Source organism: Gymnoscopelus braueri, assembly GCF_963280865.1.
Source record: "Gymnoscopelus braueri genome assembly, chromosome: 1".
NCBI lineage: Eukaryota > Metazoa > Chordata > Actinopteri > Myctophiformes > Myctophidae > Gymnoscopelus > Gymnoscopelus braueri.
The window spans coordinates 39123681-39146180 of NC_137603.1; the positions used below are offsets into that span (position 1 = coordinate 39123681).

General features: G+C 44.3%; 1 protein-coding gene across 1 annotated transcript in view; it reads left to right on the top strand.

The window, feature by feature from the left end:
* The window catches only part of adamtsl3 (ADAMTS-like 3), a 163618-nt gene that overhangs the window by 6064 nt on the left and 135054 nt on the right, over positions 1-22500 (top strand). The window contains exon 3 of the mRNA XM_080436224.1: positions 16830-16949. Within this exon, the coding sequence (XP_080292350.1) occupies positions 16830-16949 (120 nt within the window). The remainder of the gene's footprint in view (positions 1-16829; positions 16950-22500) is intronic.

The window sequence follows — 22500 nt, forward strand, 5'->3', positions numbered from 1 at the left end:
CCTGACTGACCAGCATGTGCTCTCTGCTCCACGTTGAGTATCGTCATGATAACCCGTGCCAGAGCCCTTGCTGGCCACTTTTTCCCTGTCCTTCGGATCCCGTCCCCCATTGGCAGTGGAAGAAAGCTCCGGGGGGTTTTAGCCCCTTTCCCCTGCCTTTTGGACTCCCATCTCTATGTCCTATGGCTGGCAGTGGAAGAACGCTCCGGGGGGTTTCAGCCCCTTTCCCTGCCTCGCTGTTTGTGTCTACCCTACCCTGCCTGCCCGAGGGTCTCCGCATCCCACTCCCGTCATTCTGAGGCCTGTCCCGATTGGCCTGGAGGTACGTCTGGTAGCCGTCCCATGGAGGGGACGTACTGTCACGATCACAGCCCCTACAGTGGGCCCATGTGACTGTTTGCCTCTGAGTGTGCCTCTGCCCCTCCCTTGCTCTGCTCCATGAGTCTGATTGCCCTGAATGCCATTACCTGTGAGGATCAGCTGAGCCTGGTTTGCTGACGAGCTGCTGTGACTATAAAGACTGTGTTTCTGTGTGTGTTCAGTGCTGGGTCATAAGTTGTTTGTCAGGTTCCTTATCGTCATGTTTAGTGTAATGTTTTGAGTTCTGTATTGGTTGTTAATTCTGCACTATTCCTACAAGTAAAGTTATGTTTGAGATCCTCATCTGCTTTGTCTGAGTTCCTGCTTTTGGGTCCAACCACACCAGTTCCTGACACCTACTGTATGGGCATAAAAGGGACATAGACAGACAGACCGGTACAACTGATACTCTGAAAATGGGTTCAACGGGATTGCATAACCAGGTGCGGCATGCATTCCCAACTTGCATCGTTCCCAACTTGCACCATTCCCTAGTAGACCAGTGTCTTGTAATGCAAAAACATATATATATATATATATACGCTTGAATGCCGTTTATTCTCAGGGTGATTTTTTTGTTTTTTTCTGTCCTCACATGGCCTCCACACTGAGTTTGACAGAAATCCACCCTATTGAATTATTTAAAAACATTCTAGAGCCAAAGGTTTCTGAAGACTGTTTGAACTTTCTTGCTGAAACTCTTCCCCATATTATTTAAATTAGATTCTTGCATAAGACTTTGCAATTAATAATAGCATAGTGCAGAACTGTGGTACAACGAGAGGGTGAGTTTGTTTACTAGCTTTATCTCCTGAAGCAGAAGAGGGGGCACAGTGTGTGTGTGTGTGTGTGTGTGTGTGTGTGTGTGTGTGTGTGTGTGTGTGTGTGTGTGTGTGTGTGTGTGTGTGTGTGTGTGTGTGTGTGTGTGTGTGTGTGTGTGTGTGTGTGTGTGTGTGTGTGTGTGTGTGTGTGTGTACGTACATGCGTGCGCACACGTGCACATGCCTCTGTGTGTGTGTGCATAGGGGGCGTGTAGAGAGAGAGCCACAGAGAGAGAAACAGAGGAGCGGAGTGAGAGTGAGAGTTGCACCCATCTACCTCTGTGTGTCCGTCCACTTCCTGTTACCACAGCCTGTGGGGCCTTCCTGGTGCCAGCCACTTCCTGTCATCCTTCAGCCTGGTTCCAGTGACAGCTGTTCAAACACAGCACAGCTACTGAATCTCCTCTTTATCATCTCACCCACTTAACCCCCACCCAGCACCCACCCACCCTGCCTCACTGTGTCCCAGGCCAGCACCCTTCCCTTCCTCTCTGTCCCCTGCACACAAACAACAGCCGGAAGAAATCATGAAGCTTTTCCTTTCACCCTCCTCTTGGCAACATTGTCTGTAATGCCAGTGGCTATGAGCTATCGCCTCTCCCAGGAATGCAGTCACAGATCGCCATTGTGTACATATAAGACCATAGAGTTGAGAATGGCCCTGGAAAGGGCAGCCACAGTCTGCAGGGAAGGGAGGCAGGGAGGTAGGGAAAGAGAGAGAAATAGAGAGACTATATTGGGGGAAAAAGCAATTTTCTCGGTTGGGTGGTACAGTTTGAGCTAAATCTGATTAATTGATGTAAAATGGACTTTGAAATTGTCAAATGTAATTGAAAATCACAACACAATAAGGCTCAAAACTGTTTCCTTAACCTTTATTACAGGGTTCAGATTTGATATCGCTGTTAAAATAAGGTTGAGAATCCAGTTAGTAAAAACTTCACATTACTGAGGATGGAATTAATTGTCTCCACCAGGCCGAAGGGCATGGCCGAGACCATAGATATATATAAAGGCTAGATGACTAACCCGCGCTGCTGGTCAATGGAGTACGACGTTGCCACATGGCGGCCATCTTGAAACAGTCATTCATAACATTATGTCTATGGTGCATATACTTTAAAATAACCATAGCGTGCTCAATTTTCATCCGATTTTCAAACGGTTTGGTGTGTTGTAAACACCAAAGATGTAGTTATGATACTGCATACTTAAAATTATATAAAAAAAAACATGATTATAATTATAAGTATGCAGTATCATAACTACATCTTTGGTGTTTACAACACACCAAACCGTTTGAAAATCGGATGAAAATTGAGCACGCTATGGTTATTTCAAAGTATATGCACCATAGACATAATGTTATGAATGACTGTTTCAAGATGGCCGCGGTTGAGCTACGCTTGCGCCGCCCCCTTGAGCCATCTAGCCTTTATACATATCTATGGCCGAGACTGTGTGTGTGTGTGTGTGTGTGTGTGTGTGTGTGTGTGTGTGTGTGTGTGTGTGTGTGTGTGTGTGTGTGTGTGTGTGTGTGTGTGTGTGTGTGTGTGTGTGTGTGTGTGTGTGTGTGTGTGTGTGTGTGTGTGTGTGTGTGTGTGTGTATGGCGCTCGCGCGTCTGTGTGCCTGAGTGCGATTCAGTCTATGGACAGCTAATCTCCGGCACCGTTGGCATGATGGCAGCTAAACTGCACACACACTATCTGCCCCAAATGTTTCACATGGGCCTGTTATAGTGCCACCAGGAGGCGGATTTTTGCTAAACGCATTTTTTTACAGTACTCCTACAGATTTTGTCCAAACATCACGCAAATCGGTACACAGTATCTCTATAGTCATTAAACAAAATGTCTTTCAGATTTTTCAGATTCCATCCTGATTGGCTAAGATTGGCTTAAAGTTTGCAGGAGTGCTCCGTTTTGAAATACGTCAAATCATGAACACAGCGTGCAATTTCCATGAAATAGTGCACACACATTCCCAATAGGCCGAGGAAAAAATGGCACTTGAAATATTTCAAATCAGCCTCATAGTGGTGCTTTAACAGGCCGATTCGCGTTTTTACCTGTAACTGCGCCGATCTGAGTAAATCTTTGAATGCGCAATCCCTAGAGGCCAAGGAAAAACCTTTGCCCTGCATTTTTCACATCTTCCTTTTATAGCGCGACCTGTAGGCCGACTTATGTAGATTTTTTTTTTCTTCATGTAATCAAGACGGATCTCTTTGATTTGTCATATTCCATCCTGATTGGCTAAGATTGACATTTGCAGGATCGCAGCAACCGATTGCGGTGAAACTTTGCACGCACATTCGCACTACGTTGAGGAACAAATGCCACCCTTTTGACATTACCCTATTATAGCGCTACCAGGAGGCCGATTTTTGCAAAACAATAAATTTTTATATTACTCCTACAAATTGTGTCTAAACATCACGCAAATCGGTTCACATTATCTCTATAGTCAAGTGATCAAGATGGATCTGTCTGATTTTTCATATTCCATCCTGATTGGTGAATTCCGAACATTGCTGGCACACAATAACCTACCTGACCTGGCGCACTTTTTCTAGTTACAGACTATGTTTTAGTGTAGCTCCCTGTGTCATTGATTTTTTTTTGTTATTTTCATAAGAGAAAGTAAATAAATAAATCAAAAACAAAACAAATTATCTACATATTTACACAGTACCGGATTAATCTCTGTAAGTACCTGAGGTAAGACATAAAGGTAACAGCAGATATATACTGTACATGATATGCTTTGGACGTTAGTTAAGGTGTCGTAAATGGGATTAAGGTGCAACAAATGTATAGAGTATATAGAGTATTAATCATTCATACCTGGGGTTCACAGCACACTGCACTACTGGGGCCCCTCTTAGAACTTTGAAGGGACCTGGTCAGTCTGCAACATTTCTGTTATATTTTTTCCTTCTATTGTTGTTGTTGTTGTTGTTGTTATTATGGACCATTTGTTTCCCCCCCAAAAAAACTGGCAGCCACTGGCGCCTGTGCCAGGAGATGAGAGTTGATTTCTTTCAGTGAACTTTGGCTAATTTGAGCCCATTAGATCCTCGCAGGCGATAGGGGCATAGCCAAGGCAGGGCTCTCTGCGTCAATCACTCGGCCCCTCGCCTCCCCATGCTCTCACAGGCAGCTCTGTTCAAAGGAAACCCAAACCCGGGCTAGGACCGATTAAGATATCCATCTGGGATAATGTAATTTTGACCATGTGGCTGGCGGGCAAGAGTCAGGGCTAGCCTCGCATGTTATCAGCATTGTCATTATTTATTCACAGTTCCCGCCCGTGTTTATTATTCAGTAGTGGATTCATTACAGCTGGAATGCAGTTATCTCTTCACGTCTTTCTGGTGGATTGGGGTTGCAGGGTTTATTATTATTCAGTGGTGCCCCTCTCCACCTCGCTCGTTCTCTCCTTCCTCCCCGGCCGGGAGCGAGAGCTGTCTCACGTGTGGCTTAAGTTTAAAATTTGGTTCTTTACCTTTGCCATTAACTTGTTAACCTACAGCATCTCCTCTCCGATCTCTGCTCCCCAGTCTTAGGTTTATACCTCCTAGAGGAGCAACTAGAAGGCAGCTGCTCATAATTGTAATGTTACAGATGATGGCGTAAATCAATGGGACACATGAATGTGTTTAAGTAAAGAAAAGGGAGACACCAGGGAGTAGCAAACTAATGTTAAAATAATGTTTAATAGAATACATGTGGCACAGCGAGAGGATGAGAAGCCAGCATGTAACAGATGGATAGTATTGAAACCTCTGCGTTTATGTCAGAGGTTCCCAAACGGTGCACACTGGTGTGCCGTGAGACAAGTACAGGTGTACCTTGGGATTTTGTGACAACCACACATTATTATTGCAATATATACAACTATATAAAAAATATTAATGATCTTTTATCAGTACTTTGTGTGCACTCAGTCATTTCCCAATAGAGGCAAATTCTATACCCTACAAAATCAAATCACATCCAGTGTGAAGTAAGCGACTAAGCGTTGCCTTTGCCTTTATTTTTTGCTATGCATTCCATGTCTATAATGTGTTATAGGCAGAGTTAAAAAGCATTATAATCTGCTTATTACACTTTATACTTATAGTTATAAGCACTCATAATTATGCAAAATGCTTTATAACAATAATCATAACAGTAAATATTTTATAATGACTTATCAGGTCAAGTATTATATTACTTCATAATTGCTGGAAACTACGGACATATCTGCCAGTGCCCAGAAGTTATTCAGTATAATACTTGACTTTATAAGTCATTATAATGTTATGATTGCATTACGAGTATTATGAGTGCTAATAAATGTAATTATAACTGTTAATCAGATTACAATGCATTTATACTTCACCTTATGAATCATTATACGCTCTATAATGTGTTATGATAATTTTTATAAAGCATTATTTATGAGAGTTATAATTATATAGTGTTATAAGCAGATTATAATTCATAAGTATGTTTTAACACATTATAGGCATGGGATACATAGCAAGTGTTACCGCTCCCTTATTACTGTCTCCCTACTGCCTTATGCAGCCTTTTTTTATTTATTTAAATTTTTATCCCACGATTTTGTAACCCTATTTTTTACACCCAGTGCCAATTGTCTATGTAATCCTGGGCACTACCTTCCCCCTGCCAACCTAGGGAGGCCAGGGCCGAGCTCATGCCTCCTTCAATGCATGAGAGCCAACTGACCTTCTTGTCACCTGACAGGGGAGAGTTTCCCTGGTTGGACGTAGCGCGTGGAAGGAACACGTTATTCCAACCAGTTCCCTTCCCCTCCATCAGGCGCCCCGGCTGGCCAGTGGGAGGCAGTATAGTGACCAGGATTACTGCATGTTTTTGTGAGGGTACCTACCCTGGGGAACACGGGGAGAACATGCAAACTCCACACAGAAAGGCCCTTTCGCCAACCCCACCTAGGGTATGGGCACTGATGACGCAGAGGAGAGAACACGCCCCCAGCGCCCACAGCATCCCTTGCAGGAATCGAACCCAGGACCTTCTAGCTGTGAGGCGACAGCACTACCGACTGCGCCACCGTGCCCCCTGCCTTATGCAGCCTTATTACTGTCTCCCTACTAGGGCTGGGTATTGTCTACAACCTCACGATACGACACGTATCTTGTAAATGTGTTAAAATCTTGATGACTTGCCCTTTGGTGTACCTGCCTTGGGCACAAAGGGTTCGGAGACCACTGGTCTATGTTAGGGAGGGAAGGCGAGAAGACTACACTTAATGATCTTGAGAGTTGGTTTAACTCTAAAAGCGTTATATTGGATACTTTGAGTCCATTGTAACTCTCAGAGTTAAAACGAACACTGAGGACTTTGCAGTTTATTCTGTTGCAACTGCCTTGGCAGAATAATAAGATAATCGCCCTTGCTATTGTGATGAGAACCCATTAGAAATTGTGCACACTGTCTGGCCTCATATTTCTTTTTGGCCTCATCATCATTCATCATCACTTCAATCTTAACCACTTAAACCCTATTGACTGGAGTCACCCAGGGGTCTATTCTAGGCCTCCTCCTTTTTGTGACCTTGTGGATCGGCTATTCTTGCAGAATGTTTGCCCTAGAATGGGGATAGGGTTCATGTGGTTAAATTCAGTAGGTCATCTACAAGAAAGTCCTGAATGTGGTATGTATAATGTCAAGTTTAGGGATTCTGCTCTTGTGGAGAAGCTACTCATGACCTGTTTATATCATTGAAGGTTCTCTTGCCTTGGTCCCCCAACACGCGCACACACACAAGCGCGCACACACACACACACACACACACACACACACACACACACACACACACACACACACACACACACACACACACACACACACACACACCTCAGTTCAGGTTCAGTGTTAGTTCTGTTATTTCAGCCAAAGGTGAAAAGTGAAAAGATCACTTCATGTCCACGTGCACACACACACACGCACATGCACACCACCACACACACACACACACACACACACGCACACGCGCACCCGCACACACCACATGCCACATGCCACACAACACACACCTCAGCCACCAGTCACCTCTTCAAACCTGCCCATGGTGTGCATGTGTATGTGTGTGCATACTGTACGCGCTTTCACGTTCATGTGTGTATTTGTGTGGATGGATGTGCACGACTGGCTGAGAGAGCAAGAGACAGAAAGCTAGTGAGAGTGTGTGTGTGTGTGTGTGTGTGTGTGTGTGTGTGTGTGTGTGTGTGTGTGTGTGTGTGTGTGTGTGTGTGTGTGTGTGTGTGTGTGTGTGTGTGTGTGTGTGTGTGTGTGTGTGTGTGTGTGTGTGTGTGTGTGTGTGTGTGTGTGAAAAGCTCTTTCATACACATGGACAGTGTGTCCATTCACTGCTGCACTCCAGCTCTGTTTCTGTCTTACTCTGGGGCTCTGCCAATCAGCTGGCTGGAATCTGTGGCTCTCCGCTAACATCTCTCTGCTCTCCTTCTCCTCTCTTCGTTTATTTTTATGCACCCTCTCTTAGCCCCTCTCTTAGCCCCCCCCCCCCCTCTCTCTCTCTCTCTCTCTCTCTCTCTCTCTCTCTCTCTCTCTCTCTCTCTCTCTCTGTCTCTCTCTGTCTTTCTCTTCCCCTCCATCTCCCTCCCTTTCTCTCCACTTCTCTCTGTCTGTCTTTATATTTGTGTCTTGGTCTCTTTCTCCCCTTGCCTCAGACCTCTCTCTCTCTCTCTCTCTCTCTCTCTCTCTCTCTCTCTCTCTCACTCTCCACTAACTTCTCTGTGTGTTTACTCTGAGCAGTGGTGTTTGTTGTCCGTGTGGAGCAGTAAAAGGTTCCTAGCTCTGCCTCATAAAAAGCCTGACCTCAGACCTCCTCTATTACCTGCGATGGGCTGCGGGCGTCGCACGCCATTAAACCTCCTCCTCATTGGGCAGCGCGGCCCATTAAAGCCCGCTGTCATTGGATGGCCTCTCTTAACAACCATCCATCTCCTTGGAGATAGGGATAGAGGTAAGTGGCAGGGAAGGCGAGAGAGGAAGTGTTTCCCTTTGCCGCAGAGGGAGAAGGACACTATTCCTGTTGGACTGTGTTCTGTGTCTGTCTTACCGTCTCCAGAGATACAGCCTGGAATGACTCCACATTCAAAAACAGGCAATTAACGCAACATTTGGAAGTACAGCACCAGGATGAGGAACCAGTCGCTTCTGCCCCGAAAATAGCTTTTTTGACTCCCACCTTCCTAAACACCCACACAGTCAACACAGTTAACAACATGTAAGGAAAAAAAAAAGTCGACCAAAGTGGAAGTACTTCCCACTGTAAGCAGGAGGTATAGTGCGGGTCATTTAACTGTACAGTAGTAAGCCTGAAAGAGTCTATAGGACACAGTCCTATACAGTAAGGGAAAACAGCGACTGGGCAGGTGTTCAAGTGAATCTCACATGTGCCCAAGGGTGGTTTATAGTGTCACTGTAGCATATGGTGGATGCTTTAAAGCTGTGCTGAAATACTGCATTAAAACACAAGATGCAGTATGAGAACAGTGCTCAGACACTGTGAGTCTGAGTGGTCAGCTTTGCCCCCTCACCACTCTTGTGCTGTGATAAATTACCTCCACTCAGAGAGTCTCATTTGCTCAGCACCACTTCCCTGAATATTATATTTGGCTGCCCTCAAGTTTCAGTCTGTGATAAGCATAAAGGTTAGAGGAAAGAATCTGGGCTCTTCACTTCGCTGCGGTCACAAGGGATTGTGTGTTCTACGACCATTTTGCAACCTTGTGCCCTGCAAGACCGGCCTGATAAGCTATCCAGCTAGGCTTGGCTGGAGCACGATGGACCAATGTGAGGCAGCATGAGCCAAGTTGTCCTTGTTTTAGCTAACTGCCATGACTCCAGAGTCCATTGTCTCTTGTGTTCCATTTAGGGCCCTCTCTGGGGCCCTTAGAGTTGATTGAGTGAACTGCCATACTCTTCGTATTGTCAAGAGTCTCTTAATTATCTCAGGAAGCAAGTTGTTTATTTGATTTAAAGAGTCTGTGAGTCATGGAGACACACACACACACACACACACACACACCACACACACACACACACACACACACACACACACACACACACACACACACACACACACACACACACACACACACACACACACACACACACGCACACCCACACACAATTTACAACTTAGGCATTTAGCAGACACACTTATCCAAAGCGACTTACAACATGCAAGGATTAAGAGGCAGGAACCATAGTCATTAAACGACGTCAAGTAGGGCCGCAGTGCCGTGTTCAGTTAAGGTGGAGTTCACTATCCCAGTTCGTGCCGCAAGGAACGGTAAAAACCACATAGTTTGCGTAGGTAAATCCCCATCAGGTAAGGGAAAGTATTCCAGTGCGGCCGGCCAGTCCAGGGCCAGGCGGTGTACGGGCCTTCAACAGTCTGGTGGTAACCGGGTAGAAATCGGGTGTTCAGGCACTTGATACTGTGGCACTGTGGTGGTTGTCCTTGATGATACACTGGTCTTTGACCAAGCGCCATTTCTCGTATAATTCCTGGAGGGAGAAAAGCTGACCGTCACGATGCACTGGGCTGTCCGCACCACATACAACCAACAACATCAGCATAATATAACTAGCATAATCTAGCAAAATAGGCAATAAGAAGTAATACAAACAATAAGGAGTGTTGGGGGGTGAGGAGTCTGAAATAAATGGGGGAAACTGGGGAAAAGACTTAAGAACAAAAAGACTGGTCATCACCAGTGTTTTGAAATGGATGTGGGCAGCAACTGCAAGACAGTGAAGGAAAAACAGAAGGGGGGAGACGTGAGGTGGAAGAACAGTGCTGCTATTTTCTGAATCACTTGTAGGGGTTTGAATGAGCATGCCGGCAGACCAGCAAGGAGGGAGTTGCAATAGTCGTGCCTGGAGAAGACTGAGGCTTGGATAAGGACCTGGACAGACTCCTTGATGAGGAAGGGTCTGATCCTCTGGATGTTATTCAGTGCAAACCTGCAGCATCAAGTGATTGCTGTAATGGGTGCCTTGAAGGACAGTTGACTGTCCAGGACCACTCTCAGGTGTCAGATTCTTGGCAGTTGGAACAGGAAAGGAAATGACTTTCCAGGGAAGAAAAGCCCAGTTTTGTCTGAATTGAGCTTAAGGTGTTGGTGGAGTGTTCAACACACACATGCACTCACTAGCATGCACACACACGCACGCACGCACGCACGCACGCACTCACTCACTCACTCACTCGCGCACGCGCATGCACGCACACACAGAGGTAGAGTTATTTTGTAGAATTATCTTTGTGGTGCTTTTGTTCGGCTTAAAGCCGCAAATAATAATCATGTATTATATTTTACATTATTTGAAAATATTTGGAAATTTAAAATAATGTTATATTCTATTCATTAACTGTTGACTACTCATAATATTCATCCATTTTACTTTTACTCTATAAATGTAACCTAACTATTAAAACATTCCCACATTTAAAATCACGTACTATAGTAGCCTCACACTAAGAGTTCACACAATCAGTTTGAGTGTGAAAAACATTGTAAAATCCTAGAGGAAAGGAAAGCCAGCGCTGTGGAAAAAGTGATACTGAAGTTAAACTCTATAGGTTGATTCTTTAGGTTAAAAATAGACAGTATATTTAGACACAGTGAGATAAAAAAAAACGATTTCACCTCTGTCACACCTGCTCACACCTATCACCCTTCAACAGCTTCAGGAAGTCTATAATAAGAAACGATTGACCTACAGTAGCTGGGGAGGACAAAATAATCTACACATATCCATATGTTAAGTGACGTGTGATGGGAATAAATATAGCTGTTTTATTCTCTATACAATTATCTATAAATTCATGGAATCTCTGTGAGTGTTTGTGTGTGTATGTGTGTGTATATATGTGTCTGTCTGTCTGTCTGTCTGTCTGTCTGTCTGTCTGTCTGTCTGTCTGTCTGTCTGTCTGTCTGTCTGTCTGTCTGTCCCGCACATAACACGAGCACCGTCCCGACCGATCGACTTCAAACTCAGCACATGCATCGCAGAGGACCCGAGGGTGTGTTGTGTTGTGCCGAGTAGGAAGCCGGTCGAACTGGTGGTTGTCCAGAGGCAAAAATACAGAAATCTCTTTATCTGTCTGTCTGTGTGTCTTATACACTTAGTTGTATAGGGGGAACTCTGTATCTATCTGTCTGTGTCTGTATCCCTTTTATGCCCATGTATGGATACAGTGATGTGTTCTACCGTGGTACGCTGTATACGCAGTATGCCCTGTAGATTCTTTTCGTCGCCACCGTCTACATCCAAAAACTGTTCAAAACAGTGTATCTGATACGGTCTGATACGCTACTGCCCAGGAGTGGCTGGGGGGCAGCAAGAATGTGGTCTGTCTAGTGTAACTCTGAGTTGATGGCTTATCATGTGTGTAGCTATTGTTCTTCAGGTGATAAGTAATGGCTGCGACGGAATTCACACATTAACTCAACGACGCGAATACTAATGAAGTACTCTAATCAGGCAGTGATTAGAGTACTTCATTAGTATTCGCGTATGCACGTCATAGCACAGCATAAAAGGCAATGAAATGTTGGTTTTAGTTCAGTCTGCTCCTGACTCTTGGAAACGAAGATGGGACCACGACCACCGCCAAAAAATAAGCAGTTCTTTCAAAGCGATCTGTTTAAGGGTTTCGCTGCAGCCCCGGCTTGTAAGCATCCTCTTACCCCATCTGATGCGTCTCCAGAACGGCCTCCGTCTGCTGCACCAGAGACACCACTGTCCAAGACAGAATCTCTCTCTCTGCTCTCATCTGCTGAATCTCTCTCTCTGCTCTCATCTGCTGACACTACACTCAATAAGGCCAATGCCAAGTTAATGCTATTCTGTAATAGATACATGAATGCTTGCTGTTAACACTGCTATTATATCTGATAAGCCTAATCATCATCTATTTATAACAATCCTTGCGCTCTTACATGGTAATAATCCTTGCTTTGCATTGAAAATGCATCTAAGGCTGACATTAAGTTTTTTTGTGGGCCACGCGCAATTTTTTTACATTGAATTAATTATAGACGTGCGCATGTGCGCATGCCGTGCGTGTGGGAGGCAGGGAATAATCATAGTATACCCTCCAAAAAAATCTAGAACACACCACTGTATGGATATACCTGATGTCATCAAATATGACGTCTATGAACTGATGTCATAGACTGGCCTCCAAGTACTATGAAAAGGGGTACTGCACTAAGTACTCTTACAATGGGTACAACAGGTATTGCATAACCAGAGGGGCATTCATTCCCAATAGGCATTGTTCCAAACAGGCATAGTGTCCACGGGGCATCGGCCTAGTGAATTGAATAACACAATACTGAATTAATCCATTTGTTGTGAGATGTGCGGCACAGAGCTTTTACCATCCGAACAAGGACATTCCTGGATAGCAGTACACAATTGTAGCTGAGCATCAACCTGTTAGCTGATACCGCCATCTCTAACAGTCCGTCCGTCCATACTCCCCTAGGCACAGGAACAAATGCTTCCTGTGTTTTCACCTGGGGTGAGATTGTTTCCCTTCAGTGTCCTGGTGTTCCCTCCTCTGAAGTGGCCCAGTGATCCGGACAGAGTCAGCAGCACCGTGGACCCTGCACAGTAAAATCCCCAGTGTTCATTTAAATCAGGGCCATTAAGGGTCCATGTTCTTTCCATTTGTACACTCTCAGAGTTATATTACCACTCAGGATTTTACAATGTGGTTGGGTTCATGGCTGCTCTGACGCTGTCTCTCCACTGATGTGTAAACTCAATTAGGGGGGCCGCGGCTATGGTGGGCTGCACCGCCACGACTCAGTAACTTCACAGCAGGACATGGCAGTGTTTGTGTGTATGTGGCTATGTGCACGCATGTATACGGATGTCTAGAATGCACGTGCACACGCCTGCATATGCACTGACTCAAGACGCATGCATACATTCATGTGTGTGTGCATGTTAGATGTGTGTGGGGGCATGGGGCATGGCTTTGAAGAACTATCTCTCTATATGTATCCATATAAGTGCATGTGTCTTTAATGAGGATCTTTGTGTGTGGCCAGATGTGGACATATAACCCTGGTATGTAATGACAAATCACTGTGATTCGTGCCTCCGTGTACAGCTGCAGGCACGGCACACATTATAAAAGACCCCTGCTCCAAAACCCAGCCGTGTGTAGCTCTTTGGCCCAGTGAGGAAAATATTCCCCCCAGATAGGGCTGTTCTCGTTTGATGTCTCCTTCTGTTGCATGAGCAGCCATGGTGAAAAGGAATGACAAAAGCCTATTTGGCTCAGGCTCAGAGACTGATGCATTTGTAAGGACATGCATGCTGTAGGCACGCAAGTACAGATGCTCATACGTGCACAGTCAAATCCTCAGTGTTAATTTATCCATTTGCATTTGTTTTTGTGTACATTTGTGATTGCGAACGCGGAAGGAGGCCTCCGACCAAGTGGAGCTTACTATGTAACCGTGCTCGGGTTGTGTGTGTGTGTGTCTGTGTGCATGTCTGTGTGCATGCACTGCCTGTGTGTAGCCGCCAGAGTGCGCCAGAGTGCAGGAATTTAGACAATGCTCTGATTAAAATGCACAACAGCCTGCAAAACACACACACACACACACACACACACACACACACACACACACACACACACACACACACACACACACACACACACACACACACACACACACACAATGTCAATGTTCTCTCCCCATCACGGTGAAATAACACGGATTACAAGTCCGTAAATACACAATATTTTCGAGCTGCGTTCGCTTCCAGCGTTCGCGCATCTTACTTGTTGATTGAACTTTTTGTTTTACTGTGTGCTCACTCACAGAGACACACATGTGCACACACACAGACACCCAGACACATACTGTAATGGCTGTTAGTCTTGGATCTGGAATTCAGGCTGGATATGGAACTCGTACACCTGCGTGTGTGAGAGAATAAAGAGGCAGAGAGAGAGAGGTGGGGTGTTTATTTAGGTTGGTCTTGTTCAGACATTATGGGCTTTGGAAGTCATAGTTCTAGCAGATGGTTGTGTACTCAGGGGTGTCTGGGGTAGACTGAGGTTGTGGTGGGTTGAGGGGGTTGTTTGAAGGGTCACAAATGGGCTCTGTTTAGGCTAGATCTGAGTGTCAGGGTCCTATAGGGTCTGTGTGTGTGTGTGTGTGTGTGTGTGTGTGTGTGTGTGTGCGTGTGCGTGTGCGTGTGCGTGTGCGTGTGTCCGTGTGTGCACACACATGCGTACAATAGATGCGTGCACACACAAATGTCACTCGGTTCACTGCTGCAGCTTACCTCCTTCCCTTCCCTCACATGCTCATTTTGAAATACACATTAATTTCCTTTTTCTTCCCTTTGGTTTTATTTTGTTACTTCTTAACCACTTATGCCAATACTTCATTTTACGACAAATAGCGAAAATAGCTGATCTACAAGCTCACATGTCACGATGTGACACATTGTGAGTGTGTAGATTTTCTTTTTACATGTTCACCTATTCCTGACATGCCCGGAATAGGGAAATACTTTAATGTGGTTATATTATGACTGTTTATAGATTGATTTTGATCCAATTCAATTGATTTGCTTGGCATTATATTGCTGCTCTCTGCTGTTGTTGCACTTTGGCTGAACCGGCTTAATCCGGCGCTATTATGGTCTGTCTTACTTGACCTTTGCTGTACCCCCTCGAAAAACCCTCTCTCGTTTATATTTTATAGTGCCGTATTGTTGACAGTGGCACAGGGTCTTCACCAGGCTTCTGCAATTAAGGGGTTTTCAGACAGACACTGACCTTTTCCTCTGTAATGCTTAGTATGTAAATTCCTCTTGTTAATAGCTCCGGCAAAAATGCCTAAATCATAGTTGTCAATTGCAATGCAGGGATTGCCTGGTTCACAGGCAGTATGGGTTCCTCTTTTTTCGTCAGGAACACACAGAAGCCTGCTACTACGACCAAATTCCAATTGTCGTGTACAACCATTTACGCTTCATGTTCATATCTTTTTATGGCATGGCTCTGTGTGTGTATCTGTCTGTGTCTGTGTGGAGCAAATCACGCAAACCACCAGACTGATCAGTGCTAAACTGATCAGTTTGGCACTGATCTCCAGGTCTCCAGCCCAAATTGAACCGGGGAGCGGAGGATATTGCTGTCATGTGATGGACGCGCTATCCGGGTCAGCTATCGACGTGCTCCTCATACGATATTTCATGTTTTACAAGTGTTACATGAGAGTAAAAGTTGATTTATTCATTCACTCTCATACATTCTAAACATGATGCCAGAGAGGGAGAGAGAGAGATAGAGAATTGGATAGTTTTACCAGAGTCAGAGGGTTAATAAGTGGTGCCAGCGCTCAGACACTCCTCAGGGAAATGCATACCAGTGGCACTTCTGCTGTCTGTGTCTAAGTGGCTCTGAAAGCCTGCAGGAGTCACCACTCACAGTCATCTTAATGTTAAATGATCTCTCTCATGCACAAACACGCGTCGCACACATGCGCGTGCGCGCACACACACACACACGCACACACACACACACACACACACACACACACACACACACACACACACACACACACACACACACACACACACACACACACACACACACACACACACACACACACACACACACACACACACACACACACACACACAGGGATTGATAGGAGCTGTCTAATGCCACATGCCACACACCTCCATCCAATCTCTGTCTCAGTGACACACAGCATCATTCCAGCACTCGTTAGTCTGGTAATCAGTCTCCTCTCCTCCCAGGCTTTGGATTTTGCCGATTACTCCTTAAGCCTGCATGTGAAACATAAGTCAGCAAACGTCTTATAAATCACAATGAAATATGAAAAATCCAAGTGCATAGCTAGGCTTATGAGGAATCAGCTGAGAATTTCGTAATATCCCGAACACAGCTTTACTCTCCTGTGTGTTGAGAGTGATATTTAGAGATGGGGTCTGTGTCCTGTTTGGAGAGATGATTTCACGACATCTGTTTAGAAAACAGGACTTTAGTCCAGGTTTTCACACAGTAAATAACCCAGGATATACTGAGAGACAGATTTATAGTCTGTAATCCACTCATCTGGTATTGCCTAGAAGTCCAACTCGATAATAATGTGTGTGTGCGTGCTATGTGTGTGGGTGTCTGTGTGTATACATGCGTGCTATGTGTGTGGGTGTCTGTGTGTATACATGCGTGCTATGTGTGTGGGTGTCTGTGTATACGTGCGTGCTACTGTATGTGTGTGGGTGTCTGTGTATACGTGCGTGCTATGTGTGTGGGTGTCTGTGTGTATACGTGCGTGCTATGTGTGTAGTGTCTGTGTGTATACGTGCATCCTTAATGTGTACACAGCTGGTTTCAGAGTGACATCATGATATCTAATATTATTGCTGAACATCTGCCTGGATACTGATCCACTCACACTCACTGTGTGTGTGTGTGTGTGTGTGTGTGTGTGTGTGTGTGTGTGTGTGTGTGTGTGTGTGTGTGTGTGTGTGTGCGTGTGTGCGTGTGCGTGTGCGTGCGCGCTGCAGTGTGGAGACAGCCAGTCCCAGGATGCAGTGTTTCTGCCAGAGTTTGCCCTCTCCCCTCAGGGAAGCTTCCTGGAAGACACAACAGGAGACCAGTTCCTTACCTACAGATATGATGACCAGGTCAGTGACGCACGCACGCACACACACACACACACACACACACACACACACACACACACACACACACACACACACACACACACACACACACACACACACACACACACACACACACACACACTGCAGGAACAGATGTTGACATGCTGGTTTAGTTTGACTAACAGGTGAAGTGGTCATTGCTAGATGAGGCAGACCGGGCCCTTCTGGGGAGAAATCTGGCAAATGGGGGAATGTACAGGACTGTTTGATGAAAAACAAGCATAAAACATGAACATTTTAGCAAAAAAACATATTTAATTTAATCAGCCAAGTATATACCGTCTATAAGCCATCCCAACCACCTACTGTGCCTGTTCAGTGGTACCAGAAACAATTAAGCTCTTCACTGTTTTTCAAGCAACATGCAGTTTCAAATTAAGCTAGAATTACATTAGCATGAAATTGGCATGGTGGTTGGTTTTGGGTGGGTACTGATGAGCTATCTCCACAGTATTTCTTCAGCAAATCCAGACATTCATGCTACAAATCATTTCACCCATCTACTGTATGTACAGTAGAGCTAGATGCACAGTTCAAGGAACAACAACCATATGAAAACAAAAGCCAGAAAACGTCCACCAAGCATCATAAGAACACGCACGTCAATTGCAGTTAATTAGGTTTAGAGGAAAAATACTATATCGTTGTTGTCAGGTGGAAAACTTGTACACTTGTCCAAAACTGTAATTTTTCAGGAAATGAAAAAAGATCCTAAATTCCAAGGGATCCAATGTAGTTATTATTTAGTCGCAAGCTCTTGTTAATACTTTTCATTGGTAATTTACAGAAAAAAACAACATAAAAAGTTGAAATATGGAGATACAAGGTTTCTTCCCGACAGCAACGGTATAAATGTTTTACGGTGCCTGGTGGCAAGATGAGAAAGTAGATGTGGTGATTGTATCTCCGGTTTGATGTTACTCCCACTGTTGTTAACTCAGAGCCTTGTTTGTTTTTAATGAGGACGATCAGGCAATCTGCTACCCAGTGTTCAAATATCTAAAAAATACAAATTGCTGCTAAAGCTTTGCTGTATGTTTTAGCACCACCATGCAATTACTGGATATTGAACTTTTGTGGTTTGTTGTACACATCCACCCGCCTACATAAACACACACAAAACAAACAAACAAACACACACACACACACACACACACACACACACACACACACACACACACACACACACACACACACACACACACACACACACACCCACACACACACACACACACACACACACACACACACACACACACACACACACGTGCACACACACGTGCACACAGTCACATACACGCAGTCACATACACGCACAGACATGCACGCACGCACACACAGTCACGCACACACAGTCACGCGCACACACACACACACACACACACACACACACACACACACACACACACACACACACACACACACACACACACACACACACACACACACACACACACACACACACACACACACACTCAATGCCCCCATTCTTCTCTGTGCAACTTCTGTAATATGGAGAATTTTCCCCCGTTTGATTGAATAAAACAGCAGTGAGGTAAAATGATCCATCTGGCACTGGAGTGAGGTTAATAAGGAGATCTAGCCGCTCTGCCTTGGACTCCCATCCACATACTGTAAATCAGGTTAAGAACTTGAGTGTACATTGTGTTTTGAAAGCCTTGCAGCTGACAAATATCATACAAATGATCCTTAACGAAACACAGAAACCTTGTTTGGATGGATTCAACTTGGATGCGTTGCATGGAATGCTTTGGCCTTCTGCTGTGCGGCGCCGAGGCCCAGTCGTTGTTTGCTCTCTGTCAAGCGCAGAACAGAGCGTGCCAGTCCCCTTTTCATAAAGCCATACAAAGATGCAGGATGAAACTCTATTTGTCTGTGGATCTCACAGCATGCACCGAACGTACCTGAGTTGTGAATAGAGGGCAGTGACATAACGGTTCCTTGAAAAAAGGTCTGTTTTGTGTGTGTGTGTGTGTGTGTGTGTGTGTGTGTGTGTGTGTGTGTGTGTGTGTGTGTGTGTGTGTGTGTGTGTGTGTGTGTGTGTGTTTTTGTCTGTGTGTGTTTTTTATTTCTTTCATCTGGGAATCAGCCTCCCTCTGTGAAGCATTTAACTGCATCACGTTCCGCTAGAGATACTCTTTTGAACTGCCTTGCAAAGCTCTCTCCGCAGAACTGAATTGAATTCCCAAACTCATCAAAGTGTGTGCCACTGTTGCTGTATGAGCAATGTAAAGTAGGTAGACATCATGCACAAAGACATACCGCAGAAAAACCAGAGGACCTCGGTTACCTATGAGTGCTTTAGACCAAGGGTTCCCAAACTTTGGGACGCGACCCCCCAAAAGAATCATATTTGAACTGGGGACCCCCCACCCCGACAAGCACTTAGAATTGTAGGCATTACATTTAGTTTGACTCGGTTCCACAGATAAATATTGTGAAAATAGACGATCTACAACCTCAAGCTTGTAGATCGGCTATTTTGACAATGTTTGCCTCTTTCTTACATAATAATTGACAATTTGGCCAATTTGGTATAAAAGCTCATTAAATTGTAACTTTAGAAATGTGCAGATACCCTGTATACACTTATACTGTATGTTGGTTTGGATGTTTTCATATTATTGCTTATAGTGTGCACTATACCAATGTATTTGGCCGCGGACCCCATCTCAAAATATTAACAAATGTTCGCTTTAAAAAATATCTATTCAAAGATTTGCACACATTTTCACGATTCTTCAAAAATAGCAGATCTACAAGCTCGTAGCGCAGCACTCAGTGCCGCGCTATGAGCTTGTAGATGTGCCAAAGTATAAAATATGGTTTAAGTGTTTAAAATGATTGTGATGCTATATTAACAAATTTTGGTTGGAGACCCCCCCCCCCCCCCCCAAGGACCCAATGAGAACCAATGTGAGAACCAATGCACTATACTCTTGATAGCCCCTCCTCTCCTGTTGATTCTGTCAGACTTACTGCATGTGAAGTACACTGAGTGTTTTGCTCAGTGATGCCAAGGTGCTGGTACTCATTTAACTTTGGTTCGTTATTGCGGCACTTTAGATGCTCAACTTTAACAGTGTAGGATGTTGTTGAGGGGGTGGAATGTGGGGCTTATTCAGCCAAGGTCTGGCCTTTGTGACCAAGGCCAGATGGCTCAGTCAGTTGGACCACCACATGCAGGACAGAGTCAAGGTTGCTGGTTTAATTCCGGGGTCCCATTGACTAACTAACAGTCCCATAGACTGTGCGTGCGAGCGTGCGTGAGTGGCTGTGATGTGAATGTTCCTGGAACCAACATCCCCTTAGAGTTTGTTTCTGGCGAAGCGAACTTAGACAGACCGATTGGTATTGTGAACCAGAGCCAGTTCGTACAAAACAGAAAGTCAAATTCACTCTGCGTGTCTTCCCTTTGCAGCTGGAGCTCACTTCGTTATACAGAGAATCTCTGGACTCGTGTTTATCTGATATCTCATGGTATGACTGCAGGCTTTTGGATCACTTTTGCCTTTGAGGTCATTGCATAAATGAGAGACATCAAGGCATACCAAGTAAATTACCCTAGATCAGTTTTGCTGCTGGGATTAACTCATTGGGTCTATAACTTAAACGCATCAAATTGTCAGGCTCTTTTTCATAGCATAGCTATTAGCCTTGTGTAGTATAGCATAGTTATAGCCATAACCATAACCCTAACCATAGCATATCTCATTCTTTTGCTATAATGGATGACGCAGACTAGCAATGCGAACACAGTAAGGTCAATCCAGCAGACCAGCACCAAATCTCAGGGTCTCTTTCATAGCTATAGTCTCTTTTATACCCCTGAATGGCATATCGTCACTGTTGGGAAGAAACCATGTGTCTCCATATTTCATCTCTTAATGTTTATTTTTGGGCGGTGAAACCGCCCCTATAAGTGAGGTTTGGAAAAATGTACAAATATCCTGCGCTGTGAAACCGCCCCTATAAGTGAGGTTTGGAAATTTGTACAATTATCCTGCACAGTGATTGGTGATCACAATCTATTCAGGACTGTGATTGGCCAGTGTCACATGACACATGTGCATAGCCCTATATAAGAAACCATAACTTGAAAAAAACATAAATTTGTTTTTTTCCAAGTTATGGTTTCGTCCATCATAAAGAGTGTTTCAATAAATGTATTTATCTTTTGTACATGATTGGTTGACTCCATTCAGTATTGTGATTAGCTTGCAAGACACCGCCCACTTCACACAGGGTGTGATTTTTTCTTTACTTATTGCTCTACATTATTGCCTAAAAGTAGCGAAAAAGTGTGTCTCATTGCAATGTGTTGTGAGCTTGTAGATCTGTCCCTAAAATAGGGATGCCAGGTTGAACGTGGTTAAGTCTCTCTGTGGATTGTACCCATATTTAACTAATGAAAAGAGTAAGAGCTTGTGACTGAATGATAAGTTCATTTGGATCCATTGGACGCAGGTTTTATTTTCTTTTTAATTTCCTGAAATGTAACGGTCTTGGACATACTGGTTTCCACCTGACTGCAACGATATGCTACATTAGTTTCACGGTCTCCTCGTCAGTATTAAATAACTGTTGTATCCAGAAGAAGGGAGCCATAACTCTGAACAGACAACATGTCAGGAATATCTACAATAATCGAGCACGGCAAGGAAAGATATGAGATGTGAGAAAGCCGTGATCTGGGGTTATCTGTGAGGGGAATTCACGCACGCACGCATGCACGCACGCACACACACACACACACACACACACACACACACACACACACACACACACACACACACACACACACACACACACACACCGATACAGAAAAATGTTATACCTGCTTCAGAGGGAGGCAAGACACTTTGTGACTAATAATACTTGTAGTTCCCTAAGGCCTCAATAGGAGCCTCTTGCTTCAGACAAGCATAAATCAACCACTAGACATGATATGTGGTTTCATTTGTTCATTTCCACCGGCCCATTCTGCTAAACATATCCTGCGTGTGAATGGTTCAAAGTACACACAAACGTGTATTTTTGTGTATCTATATATTTACTTAATTATTTCTTTAAAATATGTTTTATCCGAACCAGAAGTACATTATATAGCCATAGTATATATATATATATTATATAGTACATTATATATAGTGTGTACACATACAGTATTTTCTTTTAGAGTTTGAAACTATATTTAATATAAAACATAAATTGAAGGAATAAAGATAAGTGTACTTCATAATTATAAGTAAGCTCTTTTTTTTCTCCTTCTGTTTTTGGTAAACATTGTTTTAGCTTTTTGTTTTCGGTAAACATATACACAGAGGTGATGTGAGCAGATAAACGACTGCGGTGCTGCCTTCTGTGTAGAGCAGGCAGCATTAGCCATGGTATGCACAGAATGCAGGAGCATTGTCCAGGTGGAGTGGGGAGCTTTATTAGCGCTATGCTGCGGCGTGTGCTCTTAAAATCCTTCCCCTTGTTATGGAGC